General features: G+C 34.5%; 2 protein-coding genes across 2 annotated transcripts; one reads left to right on the top strand and one right to left on the bottom strand.

Annotated features, from left to right (window-relative positions):
- Positions 1-860: 860 nt before the first annotated feature.
- On the bottom strand, positions 861-9,501 carry LOC136802187 (uncharacterized). The gene is made up of 24 exons (XM_067058902.1): positions 9,441-9,501; positions 8,587-8,748; positions 8,092-8,277; positions 7,848-7,898; positions 7,559-7,660; positions 7,191-7,271; positions 6,983-7,039; positions 6,821-6,865; positions 6,643-6,702; positions 6,446-6,502; positions 6,085-6,216; positions 5,860-5,931; positions 5,570-5,673; positions 5,384-5,467; positions 5,143-5,187; positions 4,934-4,972; positions 4,569-4,637; positions 4,314-4,379; positions 4,020-4,052; positions 3,768-3,803; positions 3,469-3,614; positions 2,434-2,522; positions 2,239-2,346; positions 861-1,790 (listed from the first exon to the last, which is right to left on the bottom strand). The coding sequence occupies exons 1-24, from the start codon at positions 9,499-9,501 to the stop codon at positions 1,735-1,737; spliced, it is 1,941 nt and encodes a 646-aa protein (XP_066915003.1). The 3' UTR covers positions 861-1,734.
- A 339-nt stretch (positions 9,502-9,840) lies between these two features.
- Positions 9,841-14,210, top strand: LOC136802186 (uncharacterized). The gene is made up of 3 exons (XM_067058901.1): positions 9,841-10,117; positions 10,541-10,666; positions 12,454-14,210. The coding sequence occupies exons 1-3, from the start codon at positions 9,841-9,843 to the stop codon at positions 14,208-14,210; spliced, it is 2,160 nt and encodes a 719-aa protein (XP_066915002.1).
- The last annotated feature ends 1,660 nt before the right edge of the window (positions 14,211-15,870 follow it).

Here is a 15,870-nt window from a genome sequence, read left to right as displayed (position 1 = left end):
TGTTGTATTGTCACGCAAAGCCCAGATTTGAGCAGCATATCTAGCATGTGAGGCAAAAATTGCATGATAGACATTGACTAAGGTTTTTGTAGGAACATAATGACGTATTTTTGAGAGAGCTCCGTTTGCTCTGCGGAGTTTAGTAGCAACGTTCGAGACATGTTGCTTCCAGTTAAGATGCTCATCAAGATAGACTCCAAGATATTTAACCCACTTACTGGGTGTTAGAACTTGACCGGCCAGCTTGAGTCGGGGAATGCAATCAGGGCGCTTCCAAGGAGATCGAAAGATAACAAATTCAGTCTTACTTGCATTGAGAGATATTCTGTTGGCCTTGAGCCAGCTGACCAAAACCCTAAGATCTGCATTAACTCGTCCACACAAAGACCATACTGTACTAGAAAAGTTAAGAAGATGAGTGTCGTCTGCAAAGTGGTAGGTTTCAGATGTCTTAATACAGGAATGTAGATCATTGATGTAGAGTAGAAAGAGCAATGGCCCTAGGACAGAGCCTTGAGGGACACCATGTCTTATAGGTAGAAGCTCAGAATTGGAATTAGATAGAGAGACAAATTGAGAACGGTCAGAAAGATATGACTTGAACCAAGCATTTTCGATGCCACGAATACCGTAGTGATCTAATTTAGCAAGAAGAATTTCATGATCAACAGTGTCAAAGGCCTTCTGGAGATCAACAAACACGCCACAGGCAAATTCTTTATTATCAAGTTTGTTTCTAATTCGCTCTGTGATGTTTATAAGGGTATCAATGGTTGAGTGAGCTTTCCGAAAGCCAAATTGTTTTGAGTAAATCTGGTTATACCGATTTAGAAAATTTATTACTCGAGAGTAACCCTTAAGAAAAATTTCATAGTCTGCATTGTTAGTCTGCATAATCTGCAAAACTCATTGCTGCAATGTGTCATTTGCAGATTACTTTTGCAGACTAACAATGTGCCGATCTAGAATTGCAGACTATCAATTTGCAGACTATGCAAATTGCAGACTGATTTGCAGATTAAAATTTGCAGATCATTTTTGTGATCTGCATAGTCTGCAAATGACACATTGCAGTCTGAAACAATCTGCATTTCCATAAATACTGCAGATTATAGTCTGCAATTTCCAAATTTTAGGTTTTCTTGAAAACGTTGAATATTTTTGCAGATTGAACAATTTAACTAAAATTGCAGATTAGTCAAAATGCAGTCTATTTGTCTGAAATCCACCAAATTAAATTCTCGCCAAAATTAGCTTTCAAATTTAAAAATTACCTACGAAAAAACATTTTCAGCCACCCAACAAATTAAATTCCCACCAAAATTTCTTCCCTTAGGGTATATTTTTGGCCTTTTTTAGACGATTTGATCAAGAGGCCCAGGGCAGAAGGGGCCTGGATGAAAAAATTAAGAAATCTGAACATGTGATCTTGTGGATGATGTAGCTACCCTTTGCCCTTTCCCTGCCTTATAAAACTTATAAGTATACAGAGGAAATCTGGAAACTGTTCAAATAAATGTACCAGCTTAAACCTTATTGCACTCACTAGCATAATAATTGGCTTCTCCAGGATATTTTTTAAATCAACTTTACTTTGTCTTTGCGTTACGTTAATTGTTATTTTCTATTTCCAGCTGCTAAACATAGGAATTAAAATTTACAGAAGAGAAGGTCAAATATACAGAAAAAAAATGCTAGCAGGATTACATAAACACATTGTAAATAAAAAAACAACTAATTTATACTATCCTCTTTGTCCTCCACTCCACTCTTCTTCATCGCTTTGAGTCCTGGTATGAGAAGAAATAAAAAAAGTTAGAGTGTGGGCGTTCGCCAATCCGCCATCAGATTATAAAAGTGATACAAATGCGAATGGGGGCGGGCGCATTCGATGGGCGTTAAGATTATTTTCGATTCTTGGTCGTTTGAATTAGGATCCACCACCTTTCAGTTAATTAATCAATATTTATTGAAAAATAAAATGAGTAGTTCGTTGTTTTTTTATCAAGAGATTAAATCACAACACATTCATCTAAAATTTAAACGCCCACTTTTAAACGCCCGATGGGATAGAATAATCGAATGTTCTCGGCTGCCGTAAAGAAATAAAATTCTGAACACGTGAAAGAAAGGATCCGTCTCGGACTTTGTGGCAAAAAATTTCAGCAGGATACGATTGATCCATTGAAGATCATGAGGAATCAGAACAATCCTGAGATAAATAGTATAATAACTTACTCAATTTCCTTCTGATTGATTCGCACTTGGTATTGACCGTCTTCGTTATCTCGTTTCTTTGGACCACTATCATCCCATGTTTGTCTTTGAACTTGTTTTGGATGTGTGCTGGAAACAGAATGGAGACTTAATTAGCCTGATTTTTTGACTGAATCATAAGTCACCAAGTCAATTCAAGGTAAGTGTAACTTTTACCTATTATTTCTTCGACGGTCAAGTTTGGTAAAGCTGGCCGACATTCCTGGTCTTGATTCTTCTGATTGGGCATCCCCTGTGCTGAACAACTGAAATTGTTGAGAAAAAAAATTGTCACAAATAATGGGTGGTCCAAGTTATAGTCGGTTACCCCCTGTGGACGACATGGATTTTCCATAACAATTTACTTTTGAAAAACTTAAGCATTTCCTTTAACATTCAAGATTTTTTATGGGAAAATTCTTGATTTTCAGATACTTGGCAAGAAAATAAAGCAAATTTTATGGACTTTTCGATACATATGACTAAATAGTTAGGAAAAGTCTTGATTTTCCGAAACCTTTTTCAAAATTTTCAGGATTTCCAAGTGAAAAAAATCCAAAAAACCCAGTCGTCCATAGCGGGTAATGGTTTTTTTTCTGGAACTGCTCCTACTATATACTCTTCATTAGTAGAAAATACCTTATTGCCAGACAATCTCAACCGAACAGAACCGACAATCAAACCAAATTGAACGCAATCGACCGATTGAAATTTTGACGTCCGATTGAGATTCGATTGCGTTAGACAATCTAATTTCAATCAGTCGATTGCGTTCAATTTGGTTCGATCATCGATTCCGTTCGATTGAGATTGTCTGGTTACAGTATTGGAGAGGAACTAATTTTTAGTGATTTCGCTGTTTTTCGGCAAAACCACGAAAAATCTGAACCCGCAAAAAATAATTTTTTCCAATTTTTCAAATTAAATGCTGAGATATTTGACTTTTAAATGTCTTAAAATAAGTCTTTACAGTCTTTACTTTGAATTTCTTTTGTTATCAAGTAAAGCTTTTGAAGATCAAAGTCAAATATCCTGGCTTGAGAAAATAATTGGGTCAAAAACTTTGGAGGTGTTTCTTAGGACCATAACAGGTATATCAAAGCCAAATATCAAAAATCATCTGATAATTCCTTTAAAGTTAAATTGGGCTCTTCCAGAAAAAAATTGATATGGATAAATTTTGACAGGAATTTTTAAATAAAAAAAGCATACTTTGCCATCTGATCTTCAGTGAACATGATGGTCATGATGCTGTTTACAAGTTTTTTCCAACATGTGAATGATTTCGACTTTAACATCAAGAATTTGAATTGATTTTCCGTGACAATCAATGTTTTGGTGTAAGCCAGGGCCCTTGGCTAAAATCAAAAGAAAACTGAAAACTTAGCATACAGCCAGGGCAGTGAAAACTCAAAATTTCAATGAATTTAATGTCTTCAGGATGTCAAATGACTTTACAAAATCAATTTTGTCATAAAAAGGTAGTAAAAGGTAAACTTCTTTGTACTCACAAATTCATATAATTCTTGACTGTCATTGATGGAGTCCTATAATAATTAAAATTATTTGTTCACTGTTTATTTCTCAACCTGTCTCAAACTATTGAAATAAAATTATTGACAATGTTTTAAATTGAACAGAATAGGATATCATTAGTTCCAGATGAAACTTGAGCAAAGCTTTTCAATAAAAGCTTGGTTGTACAAAGTTTTGTAAATTGCAGGGGATTCACAGTGAAATTCCTGCTATCATAAAAAACTTACCCTTCTTTCTTGATTGCAACGCTGGTCAGAAACCTGAATAAATTGAAAGTAAAGGTGCATAGAACTTGAATTTATCAAAAGTCTGCAAAAGTACTTATCTTAGTGATAGCTTATAATCAAAATTATTTCTGTGAAATTTGATTTTGCCACAATCTTTGCAAATTCCAACTAATGTAAATTGGCTATGCTTGTGTTTTGGTCCCACCGTCGTGCCACGGTTATTCTCAAAGTAAAATCTTTATATTTAACATTAACATGAAGGATATTAATTATTTTTCATAGATGTTAACATACCAGTGGTGAGTTGTTAACTACAGAGCTTGTCGATTGTTTGGTCTGTGATTTCTTCATTGGACAAGCCTGAAAGTCAGTAAAGTGGGGAAAAAGGTAAGATGAAAATTTCCTATCATTTTGAGTGGAAAAGATTTTTTCATATACTTTAGATACAACAAGTCTCTACCTTTTTATAGGTTTAATAATTGTTAAATTCATTCATCTGAAAGCTAACTTAGAAAATTCTTTTGGTTATTCTTTAAAGGTATTACATACCGGTGGTGGCGGACTATGCGTTATAGTGCTTGTCAAATGTTTTGGTTTTGATTTCTTTACTGGACAAGCCTGAATAAACAGAAGAAAAGGTAAGATTACTCATGGTTTATATGTTAATCTAAACCAGAAGTTTTCTTTTCATTTATAGCACATATTTTTGTTGTACAGTAGATGTGGTACATAATTTAAGACCATGCAAAGAATTTTTCCAGCCAAGTAGTTCACCAAGTTATTACAGAACATGAGCTGAAATATTGCTTAAAAATTTATTAATCGGTGTGTGGGGGACTCGGGCCCTATAAGAATGTTGGAAAGCTGGACTAGAGCCTCTTTAATTATAATTAAGATAATATAATGTTAAGTACCTTTGGTCTGTTTTTCATGAAAGGTTTATCCTGTGATTTCTGGAAAAATAATGATTCTTTAATAAATTTTCAAATTTATTTAGACACTAGCTTGAATTGGTGGGGTCTGCATTTGAAGTGTAAATTTAGTTGTGGTAATTACAGTTAAAGATTAAACCTCACTTAATTAAACTTTTTTTTTATTGTACAGGATATTCAATCTAAACTACCTTTATCTGAGGATTAGAATAGGCGATTGGTACCATATCAATTTTCTGAAAAATAAACGAGAAGTCAGCATCATATCAAACTTGTTGATAGAGACATTCGATCGGACACTAGAAGGACTGTGTGAGTATCTAGATTATTACAAGACTGCATATAATAACTGATAATAACTCATTGTAGTTTTGTTTCCTTTTATAAGCAAATTAATGAAAGCCTTAAGTGTGTCTGATAAAGTAATTTTACCTTGGAATTGCTTGTTGGGTTGATAGCTACACTTGGAAGAAGCTCTCTTTGACAGCTAGGCTTTTGTTTTGTTTCTGGAACATACTAGACAAATGAAAAAAAAATTAAGTAGTTTTATGAAAATTCTTAAATGTTTTGATAATAAAAATATTGATTGCGCAAATTGTAAATTTTTTAGATTGGTACCTCGCTTTGACTCTCATTGTCCATCTCCAATGTTGACTTTACTGAGTCTGTGATGCTGACCAGATCGATCAGTAACGTGTCTTTGATTGTGTCAAGTTTGTTGTCTAAAAAGGTCAGTGATAGTTTTAATTTTCCAATGCAGTAGGGTATTAGAAATGGAACAGGGGATATATTTGTGTTTTTTTTATCATCATATCAAAAACTTTCTGGCAAATAGTGGGATGGTTATATTTTGGGGACAAATAAAAAAAAATATTTGAAACAAATCTTTATGAACTTTCAAATCTTACTCAGCTTCTTGATAGTTGCTTGTGCCTCTTGCAATTGGTCTTCAAGTCTTTCACAGTTCTCACATCTCTTAACTTAAAAAAAAAGAAATTTAAATAATATTTTATTTCAACTGCTTTAAAAAATAGATTTCGTTGAAATACAATAGAACTAATTCCATGGATATGTACTGAAAAGGCAAAAAAGTTGGTGTTAACTAATAATTTAATATCTACAAAAGCCATTACATCTTTTCATTGTCAAATAGTCTGCTTCTGGCGATGCTCCTTTAACTATTGGGGACTTTTCTCTATCTGCTTCTGATGTTGTGTGCAATTCTTCTTGGTTTATTTCTTGTACTTCTACTACTTTTGTAGATACTGAAATAAAGCAGAAAGATTTTGTAATGCAACTGATATATTTTCGTCAAATAAATTGCCAATCTGCTATGATAAGCATTTTAGGATCATTTTAAATAAATTTAACAAACTTTTCAAATTGCTGATCTGATTAGCAAATATTATTAAATTTGGGAATTTCTATTTACGCCCTGCCCTAAATGCAAGTAAGGTATCAGGCTACAAAGTTGCAATAAAATTCTTTAATTACCTTTAAAATCAAACTTGTTTTCCTCCAAATCTTCATCTTGGTTGAGTGGTGACGCTGCTAAAAAGAAATGGAACAACCATTTATTGTTGTTACAGGCCTTATCTTTTAACTCCTAATAAGAAAAGCCTGGTTTTTTTCTTTGATTTTGACACAACATTGTTAGTTTATCTCAAGCTTTTGGAAGGAAAAAAACTTACTTGTTTCGATTTGTTCTCTTAAGTTAACTTTTGGGTTCTTGTCTTTTCCGCCCAAGTAGTCTGTTAAAAAAAGAGAATTATTTTAATTAAATTTAACGTTAAGGGGGAAAGTGAAAATAAAATTTATATTGAAAAAAATAATTATATTAAATTTTCAGACTTAAAAATGGAGTCTTACTGGAAACATTCAGCCTCTCTTCTGGTGAATTTGTACTCTTGATTGCTGAAAATCAATGTTTAATGCTGTAAGCTTTTTTGAAAAAAAATCTAATGAAATGATAAGATGGCTCAATTTCAATTATGTTTTAACAAATTGTCAAAATTAGAATAAATGGCTTACCTTCATTTCCTTCGATTTTCTTCATGGGGGAGAACAGACTTTTAGAGATATCTGACCCTTAAATAAAAAGACATGGATATAATAAATAATTCAGTACTCCTCAACTAATTTTTTTTTTGGAATAACAAGACTTAATTAAGTGAAGTGAATGTGAATGTCTTTCTACTTCTAATTTCATCGAGGTTAGATTTAAGTAAATGCTACCTACCATATTGGTCCTTTGTTCTTTTCAAAATGCTGTCCAATAACTCGTCATTCAATTCTTCGTCATTCAATTCTTCGTTTTGAGCTGAAAGTGATAAAAAAATTTTATCGTCCTCTTTTGAAATTTTCTCTGTTTTTAATTTCTGTTGTTTTTAATTTTCTATTCTGAAAATTTCTTGAATTTCTTGTGGTATTTGTATTATGTATCTGTTCTGTATCGAGTATGATAAAGGTGTTTCATTGGAGTTAATTAGAACTTACTAAAATAATAAAAAATTTATATTCCTAGTTGGTCAAGGAATTGTGTGCTCTCTCTAAAAAGTTTAAACCCTCTATAGTATTTTATGTTACAGAATTTATGAAATTGCATACATGTTTCACCATTAATCGAGGACATGAGCTCTTGCCCCAAGATATTGTTGGCTTCCAGTTTAGCTTTCTTGATGTCGTTTGCTTCTTTATTCTTTGTTGTTTCTAAATTACAAAAATTCCTGGTGCATTCTTTATACTCCGAATCTTATTTTTCTGAATGAATCACGTACATACTTGAGGACTTTTGACATCTGTTTATTTTCAACAATTCCTACAATTTGAGTGAAATTCAGACAGACAACACAAATTCGTTCTTCGGAAAAAGAAAAATACACTACTAGAAACATACTTTTGGGTCCTTCTTTAACTTTTCTTTTTTTTATGTTGTCCTTGCCGTCTGCTAAAAAAGTGTAAAATTTCATTTAGTTTCTGTCCTTAAAAAATATTCCCCATTATTTGTATTTCCAAAATTTGATTTGAACTTTCGGGACCTGAAAATCTTTGACAGAAGATAAACTGATTTGATTTTTTGGCAAGGGTGTCCTAAAAATTCTACTTAAAGGGAATATCAATTTGAAATCTGCTGCACCAACCAGTAGTCTTTTTCTTCTGTTTAGGCGATGGCTCATCTAACTCTGACGTCTGTGAAGTGGACTGCTCTAATTCCGACTTCTGAGGAGGGGTCTGCTCAAGTTCTGAAATAAATTCGAGCTTATTCATATAAAATATCTCATCACAAATATTTATATTTAACTTTTTCAGGCTGATCACGATGAAACCTTAACGTTGCGATTATGAAGAGCTCATAAGTGTAAACCATGGACAGATTCTGAATGTAATCGTTTTAACATTTCTGCATTTCTGGCACATACCTCTCCCTTGACGTGACTATTCGTTACCATGCAGTTACGATTGATTTTGGTTACCAAAGCAAGCATATCAAGCAAAGCAATATCGAAAAACGGAAACGAAACGAGGCTGAAACTGATTTGATAAGAATTATATTATACCTGTTTTTGTACTCGCACTCCGTCGTTTTATTTTGGTGATGATAGCAGGGTATCTCTGCTTATTATGCTGGTACAAACAATTGACCTTGCTGTTTTTCTTCAGCTTCTCCATCGGAACTAGTTCGCCTGTTTCGATATCCGTGGGCTGCAGCGTTCGATAAGGCAGTGTTTGGTTCAAACAATTCCCATTGCTCTCTTCGATCGTGAAGAGGATCGTTATCAAAGGCCCATCGTCACCTCCTAAGGAAAAAATCGATACAGTGGCAATGAGACAGGTGTATTTTAGAGGCCGTATACTGTATTTAATGTATTCGGTCATAGAGTTTCATTATTTTTGAGGTAGTTTTTATAAAAAAAGAAAACCATTTAACTTGTGTCTTTTCAATCTTTTCCTATAGAATTATTTGATGTTGACTCCTCTTCAGTCCTTTTACGAGAACCAAAATTTTTTTTGAAGCTTGGGTGTTTGGGTGTTTTTTAGGCATCAAATTGTTCTCAACCTCCCTCCCCTATATCAGGGTCGTATTATGGATAGACTTCTATTGTTTTGGAATAAAAGAGCATTGTTTAGTTTCACATTCTTTTATAACCAATCGAGTAGTTGGTAAGCCTTGAGCCCTGAAGCCAATTCTTTTTCAAACGTAAAAGCTATCTAGATAATGGTGATCCAATTAGCATAACTGTGGTAAAATATTGGGGATGGTCAAAGCAATTTTTTCCAGAAAACAGCTAGAATGCTAAGCAAACCCAGCCCTGATCCAAAAACAGTGCTTATAGAAAAAATGTGTACTAAAATCAGAGCTTGCGTATATACTTTAAAAGGAAGACATTGTTTCTTTCCCCTTTATTATAAGAACAGATAATAGCCGTAACTTTGTTAATTTGTTTCTTCTCAATAAAATCTTTGCTTAATAATAATATAAACCTCTCACCGATCTGATCCTCCATTTCGTATTTTGTTGAAGGTTTTCGTACTCGAGTTGGTCGTGACATGGTGCACTGGTTGGATTGAATTGGATAAGAAGGTGGAAAACTGTGTGCTTGATCTGAGCTTCTCCCTCTTTCTTGCTTGAGTTTTTTCTTTGGGGGGCGCAGCGCAATTTCGAACAAAATTTGTTCGAATCGAAATTCGAACTTTTCTATTGTTTCGAACGTAATTGAAGACTTTCTAGTGCTCAAAAATTTTCCCGCTCAAAATGGAGGAGAGTGCTGTCATTTTTTTTCGCAATTTCCATATAAGGAAGTTTAAAAACTTCTCCGTGCATATAAAAGATAGTAAAGTTCGAATTTTCGAGGATTCACAAAATTATATAAACAAAGACACAATTAAAAATGGCTGGACGTGAAGAGAAGGGTACCGTGAATTCTCTCTCAAGAAGCACCCTCTATCGACACCAGGAAGAATTATTTCAGGACCTTAATGGACTGGAATACTTTAGAGAAAGTTGTTTTGCTGCAAACGATGTGGAAATGCAAGATGATGAAGAAGAGCCCGTTGGTTCAGTAGTAGACAGTGACGACGAATCCCTCATCTCTGTTGAACCACAAGAGCAATTTGAAGAGGATGATGTCTCATGGACTGAGACGACTCTTCCAGAAGAGATTAAAGGTAATTTTGCATGACTTTTTGTCCTTTTCATTTTTACACCCAGGGGGGGCTGAAAAGCGATGAGGAGTTTATTGGGCTGTTCCATTAAATTTTCATACATCAAATTCATCATTCGTCAAATTTAGAGCACATTTTGTTCTTCATATTTCCTGGACATCCTAAACTATATAATGTTTAATAACAAATACTCAGAGTGTTTTTAGTAACTTTTCTGACGCCACGTCTTTCTTGCCTCTCGTATATTAGAATGTAAACATTGAAACGAATTTTCTGTATGAATATAAAATGAAATGGCCCATTGCATGTGGGGAGAAATAGTTGCTTTTGAATTGCAATTTTTTACATTTAGTATCAATCAATATTTTTATTAGAGGGGAATAACCTTAAAACTCTACCTTACATAATATTTTTCTTTAATCTTAGAATATCTATCGTCGTCATCGCCTACCATCGATTCTGAAGAGTTAGAGGCGTTTCAAATCTGGGACAACGATGTTATCAAGTCATACCTTGAAGAAGAAAATGAAGAATCCCATGAATATTTACAAGGTATGTGTTCTGAAATAATGTAGAACGTGTCTGTTAACACTTGACTTCCAAAACATCTAGCTAAGAAAGCTTTGCTAACTTTCTAGGGTTACTCCGATTACTCAGTTACTAGACAACAATGACTTCCGTTGAAAATTAAAACCTTCTTTAAATTGGTCGTTCCATCCCTGTCTTTATTGATATAAGACGGAATTTCGGTAAAAATCAAGTTGTAAACGAAGGTTCATTGTAGTCATTAACTTGTAACTTGAAAATTCATAGCTTTCTGTCAATAATTTTTTTTTAATTCTTATGGAATACAGAAAAAAAGTCTTTCAGGAGAAGTCTGGAATCTTAATCCATTAGTTTTCTTATATCTTAACATCAATTTCCCAGTGAGACTGAAATTCCAGGGTATCTTTCCACCGGGGGCTAAATTTTTAAGTGGGAATAGGGTCCTAGTGGGTCTGTGATACAGGGGTATCTTATGTCTAAAAATCTTTTTAAAATACACGTTTTTTTCTATAAGGAACAAGTTTATAAGGAACTCGAGGCTGAAAATGGTCAAAAAAATAAGGAATTGTTAAGGAACTGCTCAGGCTGAGAATAAGAAAAAAAGTTTTAAGGAATCCAATTTTTGCAGATCCAAACTTAGCAGCTATGTAAACAAGGAACTCGATAAGAAACTTTGAGGCTGAAATTCTCTGTACAAATAAGGAACTCCAGGCTCAGAGCAAAGTTAAGGTTCCTTATAAAAAAAAAAGTGCATTTAAAATTTTTTTTTTTGTTGATAAGAGAAAAAGACGCAACGAAATTCCGTTACTTTTCGCAAAGTATCATAAGCCATAATTTGCTATGTGAAGGGGGTGTACTAAATGTACCACTGGTTCCTTATTAAATATCACATCAATGCCCTGGCAATACCCCTGTCTCCTTTTTCAGAGCACATCAAGAGTTCTTTCCTTTTAGAAAAAAGCCTCCCTCTGGTGCTTTCAATTCAAATGGAATGATAATGTCTTTCTTATCTTGTCAAATTCTAAAGTTGAGGAAAATACTTGAAAAACTTAAGTATTAATGTCGTTCTATAGTCATTCAGAGTCATTCATAAGAAGTTGGAAATAGTCCATGCTATATAGAAATTCCGGTATAGGTTGTAGAGCTTAAGAGGTAGTTAGTATTCTGAGGGATGGAGTACAACAGCTTCAAAATTTGGATATTTAGATCAAAACCTTAATTCTCAAATCCAGAGTTTATTGAATGGCCGAGTAGTTAAACCGTATTCTGATTTTAGATTTCTCCTACATCAATTCTTTTTTCAGAAGACGAGCCTGAAACAAGTCACATATCGGACTTCAAAACACCTCTGTATACAAATTCCAGTGTAACGCTTGGTTCGGCGTTGACCATGGTTATAACATTTTCACAAAAGTTCCACCTGTCCGGTGCTGCACTCTCTTCTCTCATCTTATTAATCAACGTTTTACTACCAACTGATCATATTTTTCCAAAATCGATTCACCTTTTTCAAAAACTCTTTGGTTCATTGTCACCCAATGTGAAAATGCATTATTTCTGTAAGACTTGCTTGGTGAAGTTAGGGGAAAATGAAAAACTTTGTCCAAACGAAAAATGCGAATCATCCAAAAAAGGGTTAAAAAAATCCTTCTTTATGGAATTTGACATAAGAAAACAGATAAAATCTATTTTTTCTCGCGTTGGTATGCTATCGAAATTGAATTACCGCTTTAATCGAGACTCGTCATCACCTTCCGACATATACGATGGATCACTTTACAAATCGTTTTCAGCATTTTTGAGTAACATCTTCAACATTTCATTTCTGTGGAACACCGACGGTGTTCCAGTTTTCAAAAGTGTCAAATCATCTCTTTGGCCTGTTTTGTATACTATTAATGAATTGCCTTTCAAGGATAGGAGAAAGAAAGAGAATATTTTGATTTCTGGTCTGTGGTATGGAGAGACCCACCCAAATATGCTAACATTTTTACCCTCTCAGTTTGAAACTCTCAATGACATTATGGTCAATGGTGTGAAAATAAATGAAAGCGTGACAGTCCGAGGAATGGTACTATGTGGTACTTTTGATATGCCTGCAAAAGCCTCTGTCCTTAACTTCATTCAATTCAACGGTCGATTTGGCTGTTCGAAGTGTTTGCAAGAGGGTATCAACTTCAGGACTGAAAAAAATGGGAGCGTTCGGTGTTTTCCACTTCAAAAGGAAGATCCATTTGGGCCCGAACGATCTCATTCTGAAACTGTCAAACTTGCCAATCAAGTTCTTCAATCGAATGATAAAAAACCTATTTTTGGTGTGAAAGGACCATCTCCTCTTATGTTGTTGAAAAGTTATGATCTTGTTCGTGGTGTTGCTGTTGACTATATGCATTGTGTGTTACTTGGAGTAACCAAGCTAATGATGCTCTTATGGTTTGATTCTTCCCACAAAAATGAATCTTTCTCAGTTTTTGACAAACTTAAGGATGCTGAAAACCGTTTACTTTCGATAAAACCTCCAAACCATATTTCAAGGGCTCCACGAACCATTAAATCTAACCTTGGTTATTGGAAAGCTTCAGAATTTCGTTCATTTTTGCTTTACTACTTTGTTCCTGTCATGTATAGTTTGCTAACTCCACGGCAATTCGAACATTTTTATTTACTTGTACATGCTATCCATTTGCTTCTCAAGACCCGAATTACCGTGGCTGACATCAAAACATCTGAACGTTTTTTGTTTGTGTTTGTTTATTATTTTGATAAAATGTATCCCGTTCGGAACATGACCATAAATATTCATTCGCTGCTACATTTGCCAAAGACTGTATTAGAGCTTGGACCACTTTACATTTACAGCCTTTTCCATTTTGAGGATAAAAACGGATATATCTTGAAACTGATCCATGGAACCCAAAACGTCCCTTTTCAATTGGCATCGGCTGTTTCAGCTTCTCAAATGATCCCCATTTTAACCGAAGAATGTATCGCTGAAGGATCTATCGAAGAACAGTACATAAAAAAATGCAATGGTTCTAATGAAGGAAAAGTTTTCAACATCACTGATGCGATTCGTGGAATCGGAAGCTTTTCGCATTATGCCATCTCTGATCTCGAAAAATATCTTTTATCTACCCTTTTTCGCTCGACCGTTTTCACTGAAGCTTCTTCCTTTTCTTCAATCGAAGTAAATGGCTTCCGCATTAGATCGAAATGCCGTACAAAAGAAACCAGGCGTAATAGCACAACAGTTTCTCTTAAATCCGGTGGTTATTTCTCTATCGACCGTTTTGTCTGCCTTGAAAATGTGGACTGCATTGTTTATGTTGCTTTTGGGAAACGTTTCAACGTGTCATCTTTCAAAATCTTAAAAGAGCTACCCGGTCTTAAAGATGCTGAGAGAGAATCGTCATTGTTTGATGAGGTGAGAATGAGAAACGAACAAAGTATAATCGATGTTAGAGATATTGACGAGCAAGTTATTCTTCTGGAACCGGATGGGGCTAGCTCATATATTTGCCGTTTCCCGAACATTCTAGAGTGTGATTAAAGAAGTTTTTAATATACTAATTTACTTTAAAGCAATTTATCGACAAACACAGTATGACGATTCTCTATTAAATGATCGTGTGGTCAAGTCAAAATCCATTCTGATATGTATACACCCCTGGATCAACGACCCATCAGATCCACTCCAGTGGAAAACCCAGAAAAAGAACTGAGTAAACTCGGTAAAAATTACTTGAAATTTTTGCAGTCAACGGGTAGCTTATGCCCCAAGGGTCCCAAAATTTGTTCAACTCTGATCAAAAATGAGAAATTCATGGTCTTATCTTGGTCAATAAAATAAAGTCCCTACTTTTGAGTTAAAAATTCTCACGTGAGTTTTTCACGCTTTTTAGACCCGGTGACATTTTACTTTTTTCAAAGCCACCCCGGTTCACTGAGACAGGAGTGTATCTATATCGTCTGCATCTTAGTTATTCTCAGCAAATCTCAAATATAATATTATTGGAGAAGTGTCATATATGTGTCGATATGGTCAGTCTGTTCCTCTAAAGGATCCTGCATTGTAATACGCATGCGTAATTTGTCGTTCTTTTAGACCACATGTAGTTATTCCCGTGATAAAAGAATGGGAATGAATCGCTAGGGGTGGTACAGTCACTTTCGGTCGGGGTTGTGGACGGCGAAATATGTCGTTTTTATGAAATTTGTTGTTCTTTTTGTCTATTTTTAGTAATGCAGGATTCTTTAGATAAACCCCCTCGTTAGTAGAGCAGTTTTTCATTACATACACAGTAGCTTCATACTTAGGAAAAATTTTATATAGTTCCTGTACATGGTTTATACAGGATAGGGCGATTTTAATTACAAAACTTTTATTATAAACTCTCTCTATAAGGATCTTGTATAGCTAGGAAAGCTTCTTTACGCCCCTGTCTCAATACCCTGGCAGAGCTTATTCCCTCGGAAGGAAATAAAATTTCTATCGAAATCTCAATGTGTTTTAGCTGAAAATGCCAGTGGATAATGTTTTGGAGTGTTATTTTCAAATGAAGATAAATGAGATTTTATGGTATTTTTCGCGAGGACTAATTTTTCCAGTTGGTGGGGTTCCACTATATCTGTGACACAGAGGTGTTTCTATATATGGTCACTGTTGCATTTTTATATAGTCTCCTGTGCATGGTTTACACAGAATAGGACAATTTTGATTATAAATTTGACAGCTCTGAAGAGAGTTTTTATCATTAGGTCTCTGTACAGGATGTTTGTTACCCCTGTCAGTGACAAAGTTAAAACATTTTAGTTATTAGGGATAGCTAGATAATTTTTATATAGTCTCCTGTGCATGGTTTACGCAGGATAGGATAATTTTGATTATAAATTTGACAGCTCTGAAGGGAGTTTTTATCATTAGGTCTCTGTACAGGATGTTTGTTACCCCTGTCAGTGACAAAGTTAAAACATTTTAGTTATTAGGGATAGCTAGAACATTTTTATATAGTCTCCTGTGCATGGTTTACGCAGGATAGGACAATTTTAATTATAAATTTGACAGCTCTGAAGAGAGTTTTTATCATTAGGTCTCTGTACAGGATGTTTGTTACCCCTGTCAGTGACAAAGTTAAAACATTTTAGTTATTAGGGATAGATAGAAAACTTTTGTTTAGTCTCCTGTGCATGACTTACGCACACGGTAAAAA

This window comes from Clytia hemisphaerica, unplaced genomic scaffold (assembly GCF_902728285.1).
Source record: "Clytia hemisphaerica strain Z4C2 unplaced genomic scaffold, Clytia hemisphaerica genome assembly, whole genome shotgun sequence".
Lineage (NCBI taxonomy): Eukaryota > Metazoa > Cnidaria > Hydrozoa > Leptothecata > Clytiidae > Clytia > Clytia hemisphaerica.
This window is presented reverse-complemented; position numbering and strand designations above follow the sequence as displayed.